General features: G+C 51.5%; 7 protein-coding genes; 2 read left to right on the top strand and 5 right to left on the bottom strand.

Moving 5' to 3' along the window:
- Positions 1-703: 703 nt before the first annotated feature.
- On the bottom strand, positions 704-4290 carry RCC_05460 (uncharacterized protein; the record flags this gene model as incomplete). XM_023770731.1 has 3 exons in its annotated part: positions 704-3789; positions 3841-3882; positions 3939-4290. 3 exons carry the CDS (start codon positions 4288-4290, stop codon positions 704-706), a joined length of 3480 nt encoding a protein of 1159 aa, XP_023626499.1.
- A 1026-nt stretch (positions 4291-5316) lies between these two features.
- RCC_05459 (related to mRNA export factor MEX67) lies at positions 5317-7330 on the top strand (the record flags this gene model as incomplete). XM_023770730.1 has 2 exons in its annotated part: positions 5317-5724; positions 5792-7330. 2 exons carry the CDS (start codon positions 5317-5319, stop codon positions 7328-7330), a joined length of 1947 nt encoding a protein of 648 aa, XP_023626498.1.
- A 403-nt stretch (positions 7331-7733) lies between these two features.
- Positions 7734-9442, bottom strand: RCC_05458 (probable histidine permease; the record flags this gene model as incomplete). XM_023770729.1 has 2 exons in its annotated part: positions 7734-9071; positions 9131-9442. 2 exons carry the CDS (start codon positions 9440-9442, stop codon positions 7734-7736), a joined length of 1650 nt encoding a protein of 549 aa, XP_023626497.1.
- Positions 9443-11156: 1714 nt separating this feature from the next.
- Positions 11157-12801, bottom strand: RCC_05457 (uncharacterized protein; the record flags this gene model as incomplete). XM_023770728.1 has 2 exons in its annotated part: positions 11157-11978; positions 12148-12801. 2 exons carry the CDS (start codon positions 12799-12801, stop codon positions 11157-11159), a joined length of 1476 nt encoding a protein of 491 aa, XP_023626496.1.
- Positions 12802-13931: 1130 nt separating this feature from the next.
- Positions 13932-14648, top strand: RCC_05456 (related to Orotate phosphoribosyltransferase; the record flags this gene model as incomplete). The annotated part of the gene is made up of 1 exon (XM_023770727.1): positions 13932-14648. The coding sequence occupies one exon, from the start codon at positions 13932-13934 to the stop codon at positions 14646-14648; it is 717 nt and encodes a 238-aa protein (XP_023626495.1).
- Positions 14649-15034: 386 nt separating this feature from the next.
- Positions 15035-17557, bottom strand: RCC_05455 (uncharacterized protein; the record flags this gene model as incomplete). Its single annotated transcript, XM_023770726.1, has 1 exon — positions 15035-17557. The coding sequence occupies one exon, from the start codon at positions 17555-17557 to the stop codon at positions 15035-15037; it is 2523 nt and encodes an 840-aa protein (XP_023626494.1).
- Positions 17558-18963: 1406 nt separating this feature from the next.
- RCC_05454 (related to permease of the major facilitator superfamily) lies at positions 18964-20977 on the bottom strand (the record flags this gene model as incomplete). XM_023770725.1 has 8 exons in its annotated part: positions 18964-19336; positions 19387-19534; positions 19585-19796; positions 19847-20077; positions 20134-20176; positions 20230-20323; positions 20372-20647; positions 20705-20977. 8 exons carry the CDS (start codon positions 20975-20977, stop codon positions 18964-18966), a joined length of 1650 nt encoding a protein of 549 aa, XP_023626493.1.
- Positions 20978-22064: the final 1087 nt, after the last annotated feature.

The following is a 22064-nucleotide window of genomic DNA, read 5'->3' as shown; positions in this document are numbered from 1 at the left end:
TCTCGTTGAGACAGTGTCTTTCCGATCAGTTTTCTCACACTACTCACACGACGAATATAGATCTTGATGTTGTCAAAGGCCAACAAACACTCCTCCATCTTCTAAGTGAATATACTAAGTGGGAAGGGATACGTCAAGTGTGAGACCTGGTACAAGGCGAAATACCGTACAACTCTGCTGCGGATGATCCCTTCAAAGGCCAACCCAACAAATGACCATTGATACTCTCCTCCAGTACTCTGGCCTTCTAATTCCTCCAACCTCGTGCCTCCTGAGCAATCGAGAGCCTCTCTGCTGTTCGATGCCCATATCTCCAATTGCTGTTCGACAGCCATCTTGACCCAGAAAGGCTACATCCCTGGGCTGATACAGCAAAGAAAGGCTAGCAGAGACCAGCCCTCCCAAAATTCTCCGTTGGACAGATCAAGACATCGAATTGCACAGATCCATTCATTCATCGCCGTGCCCCATCAGCAGAAGTCTCCAAAGTGCTTCGACAGCCCTCACCAACGTGGCGATAGCATATCGAATCCTTTTTCCCCTCGAACAGGCTACAGCTGTGTCGTGTCCAAAAAGGCCTGATTCCCCCCCTTTCCTCCGGGACGCTCGCGATACCCCCATGCATGTCCTTCCCTGTTGCAAGCGATAGACACCCCGTCTCAATCTACCCAAAGCACCAAGACCGACCAATTTTATAGGTAGATTAGATAAATGCGCGATGCAGAGGGGACAGTCTGACATTCTCCATAAGCTCCTTTGCCTTCTCATACTCTGAATTGAGCAAATGCTCAAAAACCGCTCTACACATAGAGGTATATCTCTCTCCAATTTTCAACAACGGGCCATGAGATTCCGGCTCAGCGACTTCTTCCTGGCGCTGTATAGCCAAATCAAGCCCATCAAGCCTGTTCCAATCATAGTACTTGCAGAGAAAAGTGCGGTTCAGAGGCGGTAGCCGTGTCCGTTCCATCAGTCTTCGAACTTTCTCGGGATCTCCGTCGATGGCATAGCAATGTGCCAGCCTGATTGCCGAGGCCCATCTGTCACCATTTTCTGGAGATGAAAGCCGCGAGTGCGCTTCGACGATCTTCTCCAGCATAAGGATTGCCAAAGGAAGCCCTTCCTTCACTTTGAGATGGACAAGAGCAAGCTGGTATTGAAGTGCAACCACTCCCTTTTCACAAAGCACGAGACCTGCTCGGYAATCGGGCTCCAAGGAATCAACATCTACTGAGATGCTCTTTAGCTGCTGCCTTGCACGAGTTGTGAACTTTGCTTTCAGGTAGCAGAGCAATAACCCATACTCGGAAGCAATGCGTTTTCGGTGTTGTCGGTATAGCAGTCTCCTTCGACTTTGAACGACCGTTTCCATCAACTCTATAGCTAGATCGACTCGGCCCTCGTCCTCGTACTTAAAAGCCATGTAGTTCTCAAGGTCGACCAGCAAGTTTTCAAGCTTGAAAAGTCGCCGTCGATCTTGCTCGCAAAGAAGGTCTTGATTTTGTTGCAAAAGTCCGAAGCGCAGTCGTGCTTCTACATGGCTTGAAGTCCCAATAAGATAGGCAATGAGTCTATGCTCTTGCGTATAGCGGTCTCGACTCGCATGTGGTAGGGTAATCTTGTTGCGCTCAACCAGCTGCTCTTGAAGGCTTTTTGCATGATCGATGTTTCCTTCCCGTACAAGAAGATCGGTCTCGGTGGTGATGTACAAACAATATTGACCATCAGGGACTTGTTGGTTTAGATAAGGGAGCATGCTTTCTAATAGTTGTCGTGCATTTGTGAGCTGGCCGTTCTCAGTGTAGCACTGTGCAAGAAGCACCGCTGATCTCCATCGATCGTGCTGTCCTGGGACGTAGATCTTGCTTCCAGTCTCGGAAATCTCTTCCAGTAGTCGGATGGATTTGGGTAGATGGCCAAGTTTGTGATATGCGATCGCGAGTCCATGCTGCGCACACATGTCGCCTATAATATCTCGATCGGGCGCGCCTTTTCTCGCCTCTACTACCTCTTCTAGTAGTGCGGCCGCCTTTTCGGCATCGTGTAGTCCGAAGTAGACGTCTGCCAGAGTCTCAAGTACCTGGAGGCGCAGAGTATGTGCACGCGGTAGCTCGCTGTTCACCTCCTGTAGACCCTCCAAAGCCTGTGCAGCATCATCGTAGCGCTCCATCTGGAACAGGATCTGTGCCAAGCTGATTTTAGCCCGCYGAAGTTGCTCGTGATGCTGCTCGTGGTTTCTCTCATAGATATGGACCACTTTTTGCTGGATTATACAGGCGTTCATGTGCTGCCCCGATTTCGTCAACGTCGCAGCCTGCATTGCGAGGACATGCGCATTGGTGGCATCCAGAAATTTATCCGACCTGCCTGAAATCGCAGCAGATACCCAACATTGTAACGCAGCTAGAATCGGCACTATGTGCCCACTGTCAGCACGATACAACTGCCACCAAAACAGGTTGAGTGTTTGACAATTGAACACCCGCGATGTTGGGCCTGCTTGAGGATCCACCTGAAGTGCATCGAAGCACATCTCTAGGTGCGCCTGGAGCTGAAAAGTTTGTTCTCTCCAGTCACAGTGACCCTCCGCCGACAAGGCCAGCGTCGCTGCCACGATTTGCCAAGTCTGCGATCTTTCTGCCTCTGGCAGTCTGTTCCTCGCCCAGGAATGGAGCACCGGATGCATGGACACTGATGATGTTCCGTCAGATTTTCGCATCCAAGAGATCAACGAAAGCTCGTGAAGGCGGGCTCGCGCTTGGGAGAAAAGATTCAAATCCGAGGCTTTCGCCCAGGCAAAGGATAGAGCAAATTTGAAGTGCCATGTTGACAAAGCCCTGATGTCAAAGTCTATTGCTTCTGTCGCGTGATTATTGAAGCGTTCACGATTACTCGCTCCCCATTTCCATGCCCTGGTAAAGATCTCCTCTGGCACATCTGTTCGGTCGAGAAACGCCAACACGCTCAAAAGCTCCAGGGCGTATCTATCACACTCTTGTCCAGAATCCAGCAGGCGCTGGGCGGAGATCTCAAACGTTGCTTCAATCGTCTCATAGGTTGATTTTGCTTGACGCCTTCTCATCCGCAAAAGCTCGTTAAATTTTGCCTGGAGCACAGTCGAATATTCCCTCACGGTGTATCGATCTTTGATCAATGACGCCGCAACGGTCACAGCCAATGTATGCCATCCAAGCTGCCTGACGATGTCTTTGGCATCAACAATCTCGGCGGCAGACCAAGGTATGGTATTCCCTGAAGCCTTGAACAGGAGTTCCACGGCATATGATTCTCCCAGGCCCTCAATGACGCGGCTGCCAGCAGCAGCGTACTGTCGACGCACTTCTTCCAATCTGGTGGTAACAAGCACGGTCCCGACCGGGGTATTCGGTATGAACTCTCCAAAGTCAATTTCAGGATCGTCGCAATTGTCCAGCACCAGTAGCCACGGGAATCGTGAGTTGCTCAGCTCGCAAATGACGACTTCCAATGGCGCCTCGCCAACGTCAGACTCCCATGCACATCTTCTTGCAATTGACCCGAAACCACGTCGGGCCTTTTCGTGTGTACTGCAGTCAATCCAGAATACGCCCCAGTACTTCTGGCGGTTATTGTCAGCAAATTGCAGCGCAATCTCACTTTTCCCAACACCTCCCATGCCACTAAGCACATAATGCTTCGAGGTTCCGAATGTCYCATTTCCAGTCAAGCGAGAATTCATTTCATCCAGGATGTCGCCTTGGCCGGTGAAGAGTCTTTCCGGGACACGCCTCACGAGCCAATGTTTGTTCCCTGCATTTCAATTAGTAAATTTGCTTTTGAATCGGACTCTGAGGAACAGACCTTGTGTAGGGTCGTACGCTGGAGACGGCGCTCTCTGAACGTCTGCGTTGACTCAGTGTGTCTTCACCTACGCCGGAGTGAGTCTGGCCGTCACCTACAGTTATTTGTCACAGGCCCGTTGATATTGCCGTTGTGTATAGATGCGTGGCCACTGGCCTGCATGTGAGAGAAAGTCATCACGTGAGAGGTATGGGAGCCGGTCGTTAAAGGCCCTTCATCAACTCCTCCATCTTGCGGCCGCTGTACTAGTGACTGTGCTTGCACACTGCTAGAGACTTCTCCTAGCTGCCGTGCACGGTAACGATCCAGTATTGGATCTGACACCACTGGAAGTTCCAAGTCCTCGATGAGCGATCTATCCGTAGCCGTTCGTGATCGTTTCGCAGATGAGCTGTCCGCTTGCGAACGTGACGCTTTGCGTTTGCGACCACTGGGAATAGAGGTCGGCATAGCTGCAGGGTTGATTGCAGGTATACCGAGCTTGAGGAGGCAAGATGAACAAGATCAGTATCCCCAACGAGTCAAATAAACGGTGATCGCATGTATAAGAAGCTCTCGCTTTGTGTAGAAACGTGCAGCGCGCCGGAGTGCGCGAGGTCTACATCGCATTGATCTGTGCGGCTGAGTCGAGCTGCAGCCACAACTCGTTACCAAGCCAATCAGCGCAGTGCACGCTGCAGCTGCAGCTGCCTCACAAAAATGGAAAACCAAATGATTTCTGCCATCGATGATCGCTCTGTTTAGTAAAGGCTCTCAATTGCCCTTGGATTTGTTGCACAATGGCAAAGACCCGATATGCCATCGGGTCGCTGCTTTGGCCGAGATATTGTTGTACTGGGATAGCAGAAGCGCGTGATGAATCCGACAGTGCTTAAAGCATGAGTGGCCTTTGGATCAGCCATGTGAGATGAGACGGGAGTCYTGTTCAGCTTGTAACGAGACAAGGCATCTGCGCGACAAGCCTCGACATTGAGGAGTCCTATCAAGCCATGGTGCAGGAGAGCAGTCGATCTGAATGGAAGCTGTCTCACGTGGCTAGCCCTGATGCAGGTGATGGATCCGGACGATGACCATGGCAGGCTTGAGTGATTCTTCAACTCAGGAGAGTCGATTGATTGCGAGCGTAAAAGGAAAGCAAGCACATGCAGTCGAAACTGTCTCACATGGAAGGGGACAATTCGGGTTGGTCTTGTCGTCAGAGTCCCACAGATAGAGTTTCGGGCGGAACGGCTAGTGCCCGGCGTGATCTACATCCACGGCCGTCCGCGTCTTCTCAGTCAAGCTTGCCATGCCACTTTTTTATACTTATTGTCCAAAAAACACCACGGCTCTTTATCTTTCTCCACCACATCGCACTCTTCGCAAACAACAACGACAGCCAGAAACCACTCGCACGGCCACATAATCACCACCCACCCTCGCTACCACACATCGCCAACCACAACAACACAAGGCAACAGCTGCCAACCACAAGCCATGCCTGGCGCTCCTCGACGCCGCGGCGGCGGTAGCACGCGCGACTCGCGCAAATCCGATCGCGACGGCGACCTCACCATGGGCTCCTCAGCCGCAGCAACACTCAAGAACCGCGATCGCGTGGGCAAGAGCAAACCCGCGCCCAAACCCCGCAAACCCAACAACAAAGGCGATCTCATAAGCGGCGGCGCCCAGCGCGCCATCCTCCGGAAAGCTGCCGAGGGTGACATTCCCATGCGAGATCCTCGTGGACTGCGTGGCGCCCTGGTCGAGCTACACATCACGGGGTGGGAGAAGAGCAAGGCGGCCAACGATGCGGATGGCGGGAAAAGCTCCCTCATCAAGTGGCTGGAGAAGAAGGGCAGCCTGAGACTAGGCTCGCGCGGAAAGGAAGTCAAGGTGAAAAAGGTATAACCACCCACAGCACCCGTATAAACCTCCCCGAAACGACGAACATACACTGACACCGGCGCAGTCACGAACCGAAGCCAACAACGTCCTGGTCATCAGCGTGCTGGAGGGAGATGTGCCCGCGCTCATTCGAATGGACGGATATGGATGGGCCGGAACGACCGTGGCCATCAAGCGCGCGGGAGGAGCTGCAGCAGAGGGAGGGAAGGAGATGTCATCTCAGGCCAGCCAGACCAAGGCCATGCTTCGCGGAGTCCTCGAGCGGAGATACAACCCCGAGCTCAAGTTCCTGGATCTCTCTGCGCTTGGACAGGATGAAGAGCTCAAATCACAGGAGATCTTCAACAAAAAGTCCACCGCTAGCAAGTTCTTCCCGGCAATGATGGCCGTGCTCTCCGGAGTATTCGACACTCCCGCGGAGCTCCAGACCGCAATCATCAGCGTGTCACTCGCCAACAACGAGCTCACCGAAGTCAGCACTGTCTCTACCCTCTCAGAGACACTGCCAAAGCTGCAGAATCTTGATCTCTCCGGTAACAAGCTGGAGAACCTTGCCACCCTGCATATCTGGCGAAAACGTTTCTACCAGCTGCAACACCTTGTCGTCACCGGTAACCCGCTCGAGCAGAACGAGCCTAACTACGCCGCGGAATTCCTGAAATGGTACCCGAACCTTCGCATGTTGAACAGTGTCCAGGTACGATCGGAAGAGGAGGTCGCCAATAAGAACCAGAACATCGCATTYCCTCCCCGCAGTCCGGTGTTCCTCGATGAAGGTGGCATCGCTGAAGGATTTGTTCGAAATTGGTTCCTTGGCTTCGATACCGATCGTAAAGCACTGGCCGCCATGTACTACGACGACACCTCCGACTTCTCATACGCGCTGAACACCGCCGCACCTCGCGATCCCGCCGCCACACAGCGAACAGAGAAGCAGGAATGGGACCAGTACATCTCGAACAGCCGAAATCTTAAGAAGATTACCCAGCTTCCTGCACGACAGAAGCGCGCATTCCGAGGTACTCAGGCCGTCGCGGATATGTTTGCCTCTCTTCCCGCCACCAAGCACGCGGACCTGGCAACTGAGGCGGGCAAATGGCTCATTGAGGCCTCTGCACAGCCCGGATTGCCCGACATCACCGGCCACAGCCCAAGCGGCGTTGATGGCTTTAACATCACCGTCCACACAGAATACGACGAGATTGACCCAAGCAATGGTCAAGTCGGCAAGAAGCGCAGCTGCGATCACCTGTTCATCATCGGTCCAGGAGGCCCAACCGGTGTACGCATTGTCAGCCACATGTTCACCGTTCGAGCATATGGTGGCACCCAGGCGTTTGCGATCACCGCTCCACCACCCGGTCCACCATCGCCGCCGCCCGCTGTTGCTGCTGCCCCGCTAGAACCGCCAGCACAGCTCCCTGTCGGTCTCACCCTGGAGATCGCTGAGCAGATGGTCGTTGAACTGACCAACCGGACGAAGATGACCTTGGAATACTCGAAGAACTGCTTGGAGCAGACAACATGGAATTTTGATGCCGCTTTGGCCGCATTTGAGAACGTAAAGGCCAGCTTACCAGCTGATGCCTTTGTTGCTGCATAAGGAAGGAAAGAAGTGGGTTGTAGGAGTAAGCATCGCATGGGAAAGGGACAAATTTGATTGATATAAGCGTGGAGTTTTGGGATCGGTTTTACGCATGGAAGGCGCGCAAGGCGGAACAATTTGTGAAATTAGAAAGGAACTCTCATGATACCCGATGAACTCGCCGCTCTACAGGAGCTAGGCTTTTGGAGTCTGCAGCAGCAGCAGTGCAAACGCATTTTGTCCTCGATTTCAATCTCAATCGTGATGAAGTGAAATGGTCAATTGTCTTGATGCGTATCTTATATTCATCGTTCCAGGTAATGCAGAGCACTGTTTCGCTAACCTCATCACTCGTTACAAGCAAACACCGCCCAAATGCACGCTCACGCCCAATTATATATGTACAATCGTATCCATCTCTTCAACCCAACCACGCCCAAAATTTCCCCCAAAGCGTAGTAGGAACAACCTCATCAAAATGCATATCATCAACCTCCTTCCTCCCACTATCCAAATCCGCCTCGGCAGGCTTAATAAAAGGCTGCCTATAAACCAATTTATGCCCACCATACAACACAGCGAAAATAATCAAACTAACATACGCGACGAAAAACTCGCTGACATTCCAAGGCATAAAAGCCGTGAAACCATTCGTTAAAATGATTAGACTGTTGAATACCAATCCATACCAGGAAAACCAAGGCTGCCAGAAGGCTTTGTAGGGTAATGTATCTCTGGATTGTCCCCTAGCGGCAAGGGCGCGCATGAAAGCTATGTGTGCGATGTTGATGCATGTCCAGGAGATGAAACCCGCTACGGCGGTGATGTTTAGTAACCATTCGAAAACTGTGCCGCCGTTTGCGTCTTCGTTGAGGAAACCCAAGAGTCCGAATGCCGCGGTGAAGGAGACGGCGATATATGGTACGCCGGAAGTGGTGGTTTTTAGGAAGAATTTCGGAGCAGAGGAGGATTGTGCGAGACCTACGAGGACGCGGGAACCGCAGTAGACGTTGGAGTTTGCGGCGCTGAGGACTACGCAGAGGAGAACTGCGTTGATGATTCCTGGGAGGWCTTTGACGCCGGCGAGTTTGGCGGCTATGACCAAGGGGGAAGCGGAGGCGTCGGTGTTGCTTGAGAGGAGTTGTTCGTTGTCGTAGGGGACCAGGAGACCCAGGAAGAAGACGGTGAAGACGAAGAAGAAGAGGATGCGGTAAAAGGTCTTTTTGATGGCTGCTGGGACCGTCTTGCGGGGGTTGGAAGTCTCACCGGCTGCGATACCGACGAGTTCGGTTCCTTGGTAGGAGAATCCGGCTTGGATCATCACGGCCCAGAAACCTACGAATTTGGCGAGGGCTGGGTTGTCTTCGACGAGATAGGGGGCGAAAGCGCCGGGGTTGGACCACGTCTCGAAACCTAGGTAGCCGTTTTGTCCGGCTCCGGCGTCGATGCAAATGGCGAAGATGAGGAATCCCAAGACTGTGATGACCTTGATGCTTGCGAACCAGAATTCGATTTCGCCGTAGAAGGAGACCGGGAGGAAATTGAGGCCGGTCATGACGACCCAGAAGACGCCGACGAAGATTCCAATGTTGAGGTTTGGGGCCCAGTATTGGATGATGAGACCGCTTGCTGTGAGTTCCAATGCAAAAGTGATTGCCCAGGAGAACCAGTAGATCCACCCCATGGCGAATCCCAGACTGGGGTCGACGAAGCGGGCGGCGTAGACGGTGAAGGCTCCCGAGATGGGGATGTATGTTGCCTTGATCGATCGTTAGTTCTGATGTCAGGATCGATATCAATCACTTTTTGTGGACTTACCATTTCTCCCAGAGCAACCATGACGGAGTATACCAGAGTTCCCACAAACATGTAGGCAATAAGAGCACCCACTGGACCAGCAGTCGCAATTGCACCTCCGGATCCAATGAACAGACCCGTTCCAATCGTTCCTCMAATCGCAATCATTTGCAGGTGACGGGACAGTAATCTTCGTTGAAGCTGCACCGTCTCGCCAGCTTGCACAGATTGCTTCTCGACATCACTGTCCGAGTGAACGGAATGACTAWCCATAGCCTTTTCATCGTAGGCCTTTTCCCGCGAAGGCTCGGCAGATTTGATCGTATCGTCCATGTTGGTGTTGTTGATATCCAACAGTCCAAGCTAGAGTAAGTAGTACCGCCGTGAAGGTCGCAGTAACTCGATCGATCGGACCCTGCTCCGTCAAAAGAACAAGGTATCTTTCCTCTAGGACCTTTCCAGCGTAAACCTTGAAGACAAGAGAGGACAGAAGCGCGGGCGTGGGATGTAGTAGTGGTAGTAAGAGGGAAAAGCGCAAGAAGAAAAGTCGTCAAGACCTGCACTTAGGGGAAGAGAGAGACAAACCAAGCTGCCCTTGACGGAATATTAATACGTAAAAGTCATACGCTTGTAGATCCCAGCGCGAGGTAGCCTCGCACCCACATCGAATCTGCAGTGGCCGCCGCTGGCTGGCTGGCCCTGGGAAGGAAAAGAAATTTCGAAAAAATTGTGTCGAGGTAACGAGGGCGGGCAAATCCTACGAAGGAAACGGATCTCGGACCTATTGGTTTCTTGGCGAGGGAGAAAGGTACCTAAGGTATCGGTCGGTTCGGTTAATGACGGCAGTCCTACGGCCGCGGCGCTGCTTCTGGAAGTGGAACCCGAAGAGATCAGCAGTTCTTAGGACTCTTGGGGAAAGCTTCCTCTAAGCGTTCCAGGTTTCGATAAGACTTTTGGAGCCCTCGAATAACGATTTCCTGTTCATCAGCCAAGGAGAAACCGGGTCTTATCGCGGGAATAGCAGGCACTTTTACCTCATCGCGTGTCGCCGAGAAAAACGAGCATGTCTCGCTGGATCCCTCAGCTTTCTCCCAGGTGCTAAGGTATCCTCATCACCTCACCAATAAACAACCCYCCCACCACCAAAAGGTCCGTCAACGGAATTCCCCAACACCCCAGCACATTCTGCAAGAGCACAAAATGCAGTTCCACCGCGTAAGTTACTTTACGGTGATCCATTGAGTTTCTCCGCCCATGGAGTGTTACACCACCTCCAGGCCCCCCCCCCGATGGTGCTTTCATCATCTCCGGAAGAGAATTAGGCCATTGGAAGTGCATGTTTTGGCCACGGGGAGGTGTACTCCTGTATCAGATACTGCAGGTGTGCGTGCACAAGCAAAACTTCATGTCAGGCACACACCGCTCTGCTGCAGAATTGACAAGGGGTCGAGGATCTTGTTTGCTGTGCTGTAGATGCTCTTGCGAACAATTGTCCGATCCTTGAGTTCACTGTTATGGCGTTAACTGTGAGGTTTGAATAGCCCTTCAATGTACCCTGAAGAGCAAACCGCGAAGTGAAAGTACCTAAAAGTCCTCGTCCGGCTACCATTACTTCGAACTATAGTCCAACAACACAGACTCCTAATCGCTGCATGATATCTGCCTACCAGATTCCGGGAGAAAAAACGCCTCGTCCCATCTTCCTCCAATAAATCGACTAGGATCCGACCACAGCGCCCGACCACGACATCTTTCTTTTTGCCCCTTGCACACCCACACATGGTCGCTCGAGCATTTCCACCACGTGGAGGTTTGCATCGAGATTTTTWTCCAGCGTGATATAGGAATCCTGCAGGTGACCAGATCCATCCATCACAATGTTCCCCTGGCACGCGACGAGCGAGCGCGAAATAGCATGCAAGGGAACTCGACGGTATCCTCGCGTGGCTAATAGATGTCAAGCCTTGCACATCATTCACAGGCCTTTCTCTCCCCGTCACATCGTCATGGAAAAATTCTACATCCTCTCCAAGTGTGAAAGAGGGCACTAAGAATCCTCTCTATCCTCCTCGTCACCCTCATAATCACGCAACATAAACTGCTGAAAAGCCTCATACGCCATCCCCCTCAATCTTCTCACGCCGCCTTGAGTTCTCCGTCGTGCAACCCGCGGCTCAAAAGCCACAGAACCATACCCCTTGATCAATTTTCGAATATAGCAAGACGTAGCCGCGCGAGTCAGATACTTATTCCTGAAAGTCGCCACGGTGTTGGCGATGACCTTCTCAGCCTCATCAGGGTGTTGGAGATAATACTTCGTCACGAATTCCAGATCCGACCAATCTCTCCTGACAGAAGCATAATTCTGATCCGGACCGTGGTCTTTTAGAAGATGAGTGTAATGCGTCCTCCATTCCAGGTCGTGCACGATTGGGAGGGAGTCGCATAGTAGAAGCTGGGTAAGTCGTCCGGAATAGCTGACACCTTCTGTATGAATGGTCATTGCATATTTGCAGTATTCGGATGCTAGTAAAGTGTTCTCCTTCTGATCGGCTTTCAAAGGTATGACATCCGCCCAGGGTTGATCTTTCGCAATGTCGATCATGGGCTGCCGCAGTTCCATGTTCCAGAAGGGATTTCCACGCCATACTGCCGAAGGAATCTTGTCGATAAAAGCGCCGTCCTGGTCTTTGGCTTTTCGTCGAGCGTCGTCATAGCTTCCCCAGACCGCGTCGCCCCAGAAGTCGTGGTTGGGGAATAGCCAGAGACGCTCGTGGGTCACGTTGTCCTTGTTGGCAGTCATCGTCCAGAAGGAATGGGTGCCGTCCGGTGTTGGAGGGTCTGCGATGTCCTGTACTACAAAGGAAGCCTGTATAGCAGAGCAATGTTAGCCGCCAAATTCTCCTACACTTCTGGCAGATGGGGTCTGCTCTCTTCTCTCCAGTTCGGATAACCATACAATGGTTCGACTCCAGCCACAGGAATCACTCTCAACTTAGAAAGACCGTCTCAGTAAGCAATCCCAAGCTACTTCTTACCTCAATGGTTGGCAAAGTCTCCCCACCGGCAGTAGCAGAATTGAGCGCGCGCTGAATCAAGTTCAAGATACCAGTTACTCGATCGTGATATCCCATGGCACCAATAGCACCTCTCGTCTCCAATATTCTCATTTCGTTCTTGTGAATCATAAATCGAACTGCGCCCCCAGGCATATGTAGACTCGGATCTGATCGCCATGATATGTCAACGTCTTCGGAAGTGATCCTATGCTGGCTAAGAAACCAATGACCAATGGACTGATCGATTGGATCGTACAGATCTGGAAACGCTTCACTGCATTGCGCTTCTGTTAAAATGTCGTTTATTTGCCCCAAAGCATCGATCGGTAACGCTGGTGTGTTCAAGGCCGGTTGCTGTGGTATCGACGGATTCTCTGGTTGAGGAGGGAGAGCAAGAGCTTCTGCTGGCAACTGAGGACCTGGTACAGAATCCGGATTGGCTGTGGGCGGTTCCAGCTCTACGGGTTGTTCAACTGCACCATCATGTGGATACTGAAGTCCGTAGAAAGCGTAGAGTTCTTTTGATCCAACTGGAGTAGGAACACTCGCTGATGCTTGCAGGAAATAAAACAAAAGGAGGGCAAACAAGACAGCACCAACGCCCACGTATCTCAAGGTCAAGCCGTGCGCCATGCTCGAAAGATGCGCCGATGTATGAAAGAAAGGAAAGCGGGAGAGCTCCACTATTAACCTTCTCAGATGCTCGAGCGAGCCAAACTCTCTTCGCTTCTGTGGGGATGATGCATACGAAAGCGGTTAAATCATGACTTCGAAGGCGCTTTCTTACCTGGACGAGACTGCTAGCGGTTCAATGGCCGCCACAGCCAGCAGCTAGAGGTGTACACAATTGCTCCCGAGATGCGAATGGAGTTTAACACGTCTGGCTGCCCACAAGATCTTGCTTGCTGAGGTGTGCTGCTCTGTCACCTGTGCGAAAGCATTGCCGAGGAACAAATGAGGGCGCCCTCGGCAATCACCCAGCCACCAGGCGGCGCCTAGACCGCATCGTTATGCAAGATATCGACGGTGTCGATTCGTGGCAGACTGGAGCATTGATGGCCATCTCTTATCCTCGTGCCGCAAATGTCCTGTGGCTGTACAAGTGTGTAGACCAGGATGTGAATGTTGAAGCCGATGAAGCTGAGGACCTGAGGTTGCAGAAACGGGTCTTCAGCCACGACCACGACCACGACCACGTGAAGCTCCACCGTTGAAGCCACGAGCCGCGTAAGGTAGAAAGTAGAAAAAGCGCCAACGGTGCCGACCTACTGAAGCTTGTCGAAGTCGTGCCAATGCGTGCCGTCCTCAAGGAATGTCAACAAACGCGATGCTCTACCCAGTATACATACTCTGGAAGGATGTGATGGATACACAGAGTACCAGCAACATATATGCTTGCCTCTGCCGCTGCGATCATTCAGCCGTAATAACCTCAAAGCAAAATTGAGATGCTCTTCAGAAATGCTGGCGGGCAGAAGCTTGCCATTGAATTGTCTCTTCGATCTTACCATCCTGCTAGAAAGTCTCCAAAGTGACGACCGGGTGCTTCGAACGTTCTCATGGTCGTTTGGTAAAATCAGGAAGTCATTGATGTCCAATAAGATGAAACGATACAGAGCAAAAGGTGAAGGCCCCCGGGGTTCCTTCTTTCACCCCGCGAAACACGTCCAACCTGCAACTTTTTCCATCCCCGTCAAACCACCCGCATCATCATTTTGCAACACACACCCCCAACCAAACAACAACAGCAACACCAACCAAAAATGTCCCTCCCCGACTGGAAAACAGACCTCATCTCCCTAACCCTAACCTCCTCAATCCTAACCTTCGGAACCTTCACCCTCAAATCCAAGCGCCAAAGCCCCTACTTCGTAAACTGCGGCCTCTTCTCCAAAGCCCGCTCCATCCGCGCAATTYCCTCCGCCTACGCCCGCACTTTACACGACTACTCTCTAACAAACCCCTCCTTTGAATTCGACGTCCTATTCGGTCCCGCCTACAAAGGAATCCCCCTCTGCGCCACAACAGCCGAGAAGCTCGCGGGAATCGACGAGCAGAAATGGGGCGAGGTCGGGTATTCGTATAATCGAAAGGAAGTCAAGGATCATGGGGAAGGAGGACTCATGGTGGGAGAAAGTATGAAAGGGAAAAAAGTCGTCATCATTGATGATGTTATCACCGCTGGTACGGCGATTCGGGAAGCGATTGATATTATTGCTGCGCAAGGGGGGGAATTGGTGGGGATTATTGTTGCGATTGATAGGCAGGAGAAATTGCCTTCGCAAGCGGAGAAAGAGGGGAAAGGGGATGATGGTTTGCCTAGAGGAAGTGCTATTGGGGAGGTTGTGAGGGAGACTGGGGTCCCTGTGCTGGCGGTGCTGACTTTGGGGGATATGATTGAGGGGATGAAGAAGTTGGGACGGACGGAGGAGGTTAAGAGGATGGAGGAGTATAGGAAGCAGTATGGTGCTTCGGATTGAAGATGCTGTTGGTGAAAGACGATGCAAGAAAGTAGCTCATTGAGATGAGCCGAGAGTATACAATGCGGCTGGAAAGCAAATTGTGTTTGCTGGTTGAGCAAGCCAGGAGCAGCTCTTGGGTCCATGACTCCTCGCAATGCCGTCGCCCAAGCGATGCATGGAGGTCTTCAGCTGGAGAGCCGAGACAGCATGGGAGAGCATGACAAACGATAGCTCCGTGTTGGCTAAAAGCAGACCAGCAAACCACGAAGCAATGCAGTATCGAAGCAGAACATGATCAATGCAGCTATCAGAGAAAGCTGCTTTAAAATAGTTACACTATGAACAAAATCCACCCAAGACGCCTCGGCGTCGTCCAACTATGTATGCCGTTGAGCATGCTACGTTCAGTCATTCATTTCGTTATCCATAAGATTTCCACTTCGTTCTTCCAGCTGTGCTCCTGCATAGGAGGGCGTTCGTGGGCGATGCCCCGGGTCTGCGCTCCTGAGATATGAGGTGGGTATATAATATGAGCTCGGCGAGATTGGCGACATCATATCTAACCGCTCACGATGTTCTTCGGCGGCAGCATCGTCGCCGAAGAGCGGTTCTTTTCTCGTCTCCTCGAATCCGGAATCGGTATGTTGGAACGCGACGCGACTTCGAATCGAGGCGGGCACATCATCCTCTTTCGCAGGACAGCTATGTGCCCTCTCATTTGAAATTCCAACTGGCTCTGCTTCCAAGGCAGACGTCGACTTCAGCTGCTGTGACTTTCTTGGTTCGCTGTCCGCATGACTTGGGCGACTTCGTCGATGGGGAGATTCTTCATCAGAGAGCGAAGTAGCACTCGAGACCGACCTCCCATACGGTGAGCTCCTCCTCCTTCTGCTCGAAACAGGCGATCTTCCACGACTTCGTCTCCCAACAACCCAAGACCCGGTACTTTCAACCCGATAGCTTGTAGATGCAGGATTAGAATGAGGATCAACATAGATGACTTGATCCGATCCAACTTGTGAGCTTGCAGCTCCAGACCGCCTTCGATCTTTGACATCGTCGATTGTTACAGCCATCTTAGGATCGATGTATTCCTTATCTGAACGATGCTTCTTAGCCGGGGCATCAGCTTGAGAGATGTCTCGACGGAATCCCACAAAAGATCGAGATCTCGGTGGAAGTCCAGCTGTACTGGGAAATTGTCGAAGGAGCTCGTTCGCGCCCAGGCGGCCTTGAGGTCGTTCTCTCAAGCAAGTCTTGACAATTCTACGATAGTAGTCCGGGATGTCGTCAACAACAGATGGCAGAGGCCTCTCCACTCGTTCCGGCTCATCGACTTCTTCAGCAAGAGCCCAGAGGACCATCCCTAATTGAAACAAATCCGTCTTGACGCCGATGCACATTCCGACACGCTGACCGCTGTCAATCAGTCTGCTCAATTCGGGAGGCTCCCATCCTACAGGACAGCCTCTGCGGTTAATGTCGATGATGATCGCGTTGTCATCGTCGTCAATGACGATATTTGAAAGTGTAAAGTCGCCTTGCACGTAGCCAGCTTCGTGGATATCAGCAAGTCCACCGACGATCTGCTGAGCCCACTTCTCTCTTCTATGCCAAGGTAGTTGAGAGGTACCGCGGAGATCGTAGATCATGTCCACCAGCGGACCTTGAGAGGCGTAGGAAATGAGGAGACCCTTGACAAGTTCTCCTCGATCGTCAGTTACAAGTCCCTCAAGCTGCACGACGTTGTCACATCCAAGCAAAGAATCAAGCGCGTTGACTTCGTACAGGAACTCATCTATCGCGTCTGGACCAGGGATCTCTTTCTTGATCATCACGCGGTCTCCAAYTCGGACCTTGTAAACGAAGCCGCTCAAATGAGACTCGAGATCAACGCCCTTTTCGTTGACCCGAGGACATCTAATGTGATTGAAAAGGGACAAGGCGGGATATTGAATGGTTTCATTCGTGTCTTCGCGGACATACACATGCAACTGGCCGTCGTCAGGGGTCGTTTCGAGCTTGAGGTTCGTCACGGTGTCGTAGAACTGGATGTCGGCGAGAGACTCGCGAATCGCTTCATAGATCCGCAAACTCTTGTCACGCTGGTAGCCCAAAGTGCTGAGATCTGCTTCGAGAGAATTGGGAGGGGCGTTTCGATAGTCCAATGACACGGTGAGCCGTCTCCACTGGTTGGGTAATGCTGCGTAGGTGACAAAGAACTTTTCTCGATTACTCTTGTCCCGGAAGTGCATGCTCAGGTTGAGGATCCATCGTTGGTCGAATTCCTCCTGAAGGGAGGCATTGTCAAGCACACTTCTTTCACAATCGCCCCAGTCGAATGACGGGGGCTCTTCAGTGTTGGATGGGATCTCCAGAGGTGGCAAGTCATGCCTCAATCGTTTGGAAGAACTGGTATCACCAACCTGCCGATGGCCAGGCGACGAAAGGTCGTCAAGAACTCCCACTTCCACTTCCGTGGCAGGGAGGGGCACTGTCTTTGGTGATCGCGTCCGTTGCGAAGGACTGGCGCCACGACATCTTCGCCGATCTGCACTCAATGCACGACGTTCACCCACACTCGACTCAACAGGCAGCAGCTTTTCTCGCCGCTCAGACTCTTGTCTGCGAAACGTCAAGGGACGAGGAAGCGACGGTATTGCGCGCTTGATGTTGGGAACATTGTCCGGCAAGCTTGGCCTGCGCTGTGAAAAGTATTCGGGTATGTTGGCCAGCTCCGTGGGAGCAGTCTGAGGCATCGACGTGTCATCAATATTCTCTCCATTATTTCTCCTCCAACCCCGTATATTTTTCAAAAGAGAAGGCCTCCGTGGACGCCTGGGAGATGTTGTATCGTCAAGGAGCCCCTCGTGCACGCCATTATCGTCGCTCGCGTGACTGGCGAATGAGGAGAAGAGATTCGGCATAATCGAGATGAGATGAGGACGATCAAGTCAGGCCATTCACACGCCACAGATAGCTTTGTAGTGGCAGGCGGGTGGTGTGTTCCTGTGCCTCAGATCTTTGACCTGTCCCGGCCTAAGCGCCGCTGATATTGGGTGGAGGCACAGTTCGCGAGACGGTGCTACGGGCTGGGCTACTCGCATGCATGCGGTTGTCCATCGATGTCATGCAGTCGTTCTCTCCTCCTTCCAGCGCGTTACACGACAGGTGTTTCCGGTTGAATCAATGGCTGAACGACATGTATTGAACCGGGGGGTGGGGATGATGTCGTTGTCAATTGTTGTTGTTGTTGTTGTTGTTGTTGTTGGTGGTGGAAAGGGAACGAGCGCGGGGTCTAGTTCATTTCCGTCGCGAGTTGGGTAGGATTGGGCGTTGTGAAAGCGGTGAAGGCAAATGCACACCGACCACTACGGCAATCCTCCACCATGGCTCCTTTCACATTCGATGGGGCGGGAGGCAGTGTTGCTAGTCGAATCCTCACGCCACACCATGCTTGGTCGAGCAACACATGTGAGGTGAGCGGCATGTTGTGCAACGCCTYGTGGATTGAAGGAGTCAGGAAGGTTCACAGGGATGATGGAGGTCTCTAGCCGGTGGAGGAAAGGTGGAGTCCTGCATCTCCAACAACTCGCCAACACCTCCTTCAACGATTAACCCAACGACAATCCAAACAGCACCTCCAATCATGTATTCCACTTCAGGCGAGCTACATTGAACTGGCATGGATTGATCACCACATGGGCCCTCCAACCTGACATCGCTTGGACCTCCACGAGTCCCAACAAGCTGTCGTGCATCTCTGGGCTWACACTTGTGCTCCAAAACTCCACTGCCTACGAGACACATGTCATACATGGAGCTATCCAGCTAGCCAGCATTGCCCGGAGCTCTTTCGAGAATCACTGCGCCTCGAATAGCGACCTCCAGTGCGGCTAGCCGTGCGAAGATTCAGGATTAGCTGGTACGCCTCGTTTATGTGCGTCCTGAGGCCCGTGGCCAAGGCCCTCCATCTGTTGGGGTCTGTGGACCAATCCAATAATGTATGTCTTGAAGGCACGAAATGCCCGAGCCTAGTCGAGCGTTGGTAGGATTATAACTCCTGGGCCCCTCTGCATTTCATTCTTCCTGAAGCACAATGTCGAGGCCGCTCAAGGCTTTGGTTGCTCTCATCGGTCAATGAAAATTAAGTCTGACGCACCAGCACCTTGCACCTCTGGCTGGGCGGTGGCTTTCAATCCTGCGCCAGGGCCAGCCATTGATCAGATAGCTTGTCATGGCATTTGACTAATCGGTGTCTCTGCAGCAATCGCCGCATCATCTATGTGCTTGGCGATTGTCTTCTCGCTAAATAACGATGCCAAGTCATGGATCAAACAGCTGCGTCTTTGMCAGAAGCGCTCTTCACCGTGGTCTCGGCGCCCTTCTTAGCGTCTCCATCAGCCTCATCATCAACACTGCCTTCCCTTGCGACTGAGTGTCCAGCTATCACAATCTCCCCACTGTCAAGCCCTGCCGCAAAAGCCAGTCGCTTGGGAAGCAGGAATCGCACATCGATATACCGCAACACGACCGTCATAACCATGCACAGAACCCAAATGGCAATGCAAGACTGCCAGCCATATTTGTAAAACGGTGCTTGGGATGCCGGCCAGACCAGGACTTGACTCCAGGAGCTGATCGAGTAGTAGAATGCAATGCAAACTCCAACAATGAGACTTCGAGAGTCGGGATCTTGAGGGATGCTGGAATGCTAATTAGCTGATGCACTAGTGACGAAAATGATGATGCTCACAGATCCGCTATCCAGGCCATGATCAGCGGGGCAGTTCCTAGGCATAGGARGTTGATGAAGTAGCTGGCATATGCGGCTGATATGGGTACCGCTGTTGGGTGGGAGGTCCAAATGCTCATAATGATACAGGGTACTAGACCAATAACGCCTGTGCATGGTTAGGTTGCCATTGAGCTATACACAATGTATTCGACTGACCTTGAGCGATGATGAGGGTCCATCTCGTTTGCAGCAGATCAGAGAGGATAGCCCACACCCAGACGAAGACCATGTTGATGGCGCTACCTCCAATAGGGATCAAGTTGACTTGCTCCGTCGTCCATCGTTTCGAGCCGTCGGCGTTTGTCAACGATTTGAGGAATAGGCCAAAGTAGTTGTAGCCATATGTTGCAAGAACAATGCCTGCGTATCTGCATATATTGTGAGCTTCCACTCACATGTAATCTTCGTTCAAACTTACAAGACAGCCACAAAGTAAACAACCCAAGAAGAGAAGGTCCTTTGCGCGGAAGCCCAAGTGACTGGTCTCGCCTCTGCTCGTTTGTGACGGATCAGACGGTTGATTGCAAGCTCTTGGTCGTTGCGAGAGAACCAGAATGCTCGAGGGTTGCGTTTGTTTGGATAATCTGGCAGCATCACGATACCAAAGAAGCCCCACACCACGGTGATGATGGCATTGATGATGAATAGCCTGGTGAGATACAATATTAGCCTGGTCTCGCAAAAATAGAGTGATGACTGCGGTACCATCTCCAGCCTGCGAGTCCAAGATTTCCATCCAGGGTTTTCACTTTGAACATAAGGTCAGCTTTCGACATCTGTTGGGAAACAAAAGAAACCCACTAATAGCTGCTTGCAAAGCCCCTGAAAGCATATTGCCAATAGCCTGGCATGAGTGATAGAAGCCCATTCGCTTCGCAAGTTCAGTCGGCGTGTACTATTGCCATGTTAGCGGTGATCCATGCCAGAACCAACTCGATCCTACCCAATGCATGAACAAAGTCATCATTCCCGGCCAAGCACTACTCTCGAAAGCTCCCAAGAACACTCTGATGATGTAAACTTGCTTCGCTGATGTTACCATTGCCATAAGACCTGTCATGATACCCCATGAAACTTCAAGCGCTGGTAGCCAGTAGGATGGTCTCACCCAAGTCATGATGACCTGGGATGGGATGAGCATCACGGCGTAAGCCACATTGAAGGCCGTGGTGAAGTAGTTCAGCTCATTGCCAAAGAGGTTCAAATCTTCTTTCATTCCCTTTAAACCAATCAGTACACATCACGACTGGGTCTGTGAAAGACGGAGTAAGCTCACCGAAACATAAGCATTATTGATATTCTGCTGATCCAAATACTTGATAACTTGGCTAACACACCCGAATATCAACAGGAAAGTATCGAGTCTCCGTACGAAGGCCAGCTCCTCTTTCGATCTCGGGGGAGAAGGAGCCAGAAAGGCCGGTCGTTTCCCAAAAAGCTTCATGGTGAGATGTCCTCTGTTGGGGTCGGCGGAGGAAGTCTGCTGGAGGAGCGGGACGCGTTCCTCTTGGGGAGCAGCGAAGAAAGAGACGATCCACCCCGGCCACATGACTTTGCGTCGGCACCCATAGTGGTCGTGCGTGTCTCAAAGCGAGTCCTATCGCTCCACGGGTAAACTGCAGATGCATGCCGCAAGGGTTGGCCGTCTTGGCGGGCCTGGGATGTTGATAGGCCGTGCGGACGGGCAAGCTTAAGCCGAAGTGCTTAGCATGGACAAGAGGTTGCGAGATTTGCTTCGTCGTTGTGCTAAAGAGCATGCTTCTTCGCGACTCTTCATCGACAGAGCTTATCGTCACACAAGTCTGCGATGAGCTGCCTGATTTGAGCCTTGGTTGTTATGCCATCCACCTTACACATTTACGGTGGTCTTTTAGCGACTTCCCTKCAACAACCCATAAATAGCTTTTTAGAATGTACTACTACTCTTAGCTTTACCTCGGCGCCGGAKTTAGAGTATTGCAGCGTTTCCTACGCTATTATATCGTATTATATATAAGGTTTCGATATAGTAAGAGTGCTAGGCTATATAATAGTATCGTAAAGATTTGTTCTAGTTACCGTTAGTATATCGACACTCTTATAATTTTATCTAAAGGCGTTGCCTTGTACCTATTACTTATCTCTTTTCTATTTACCTATATAAAGCGTAGAGAGAAGAAGGCGCAAGCTAAGGTGTAGAGATGTCGTAAACTAGTATATATTATATAGTAGTATGTTCCTCTAAGAGCTATAGCTTAATCTATACGATAAAAGGCAAAGGTGCGATATAAGTATATCGTAAATCGCAAACGCTAGTACAATTCGAAAGCTATATTATATACTAACTAAGAGGGAAGTCCGTTAAAGGACCGGATAAAAGTGTTATATAAACTCTAGCTAACAATTCTAGATAGTAACGCTATCTACAGTTAACGTATACCCTACTCTTAACGGCGCTTTAATCGATTGCGCGTACGATCCGCTAGTAGCGTACTACTAGGCTCGGAAGTAAGGGAAATCTAAGAATAGCTACGCTTATAACTAACCCCTTAGGGAGAGGGGGGGGTCCGCGAAGAACCTCCGCCCTACTTAGCTAGGACCGAGAAACGCTATGTATTATTATTATCTATTATACGGCAGAAAGGGTAGTACTATAG

The sequence above is a fragment of the Ramularia collo-cygni genome, assembly GCF_900074925.1.
Source record: "Ramularia collo-cygni strain URUG2 genome assembly, contig: RCC_scaffold07, whole genome shotgun sequence".
Lineage (NCBI taxonomy): Eukaryota > Fungi > Ascomycota > Dothideomycetes > Mycosphaerellales > Mycosphaerellaceae > Ramularia > Ramularia collo-cygni.
Note: the sequence above shows the minus strand (reverse complement) of the source record. Positions and strands in the feature narration are given on the sequence as shown.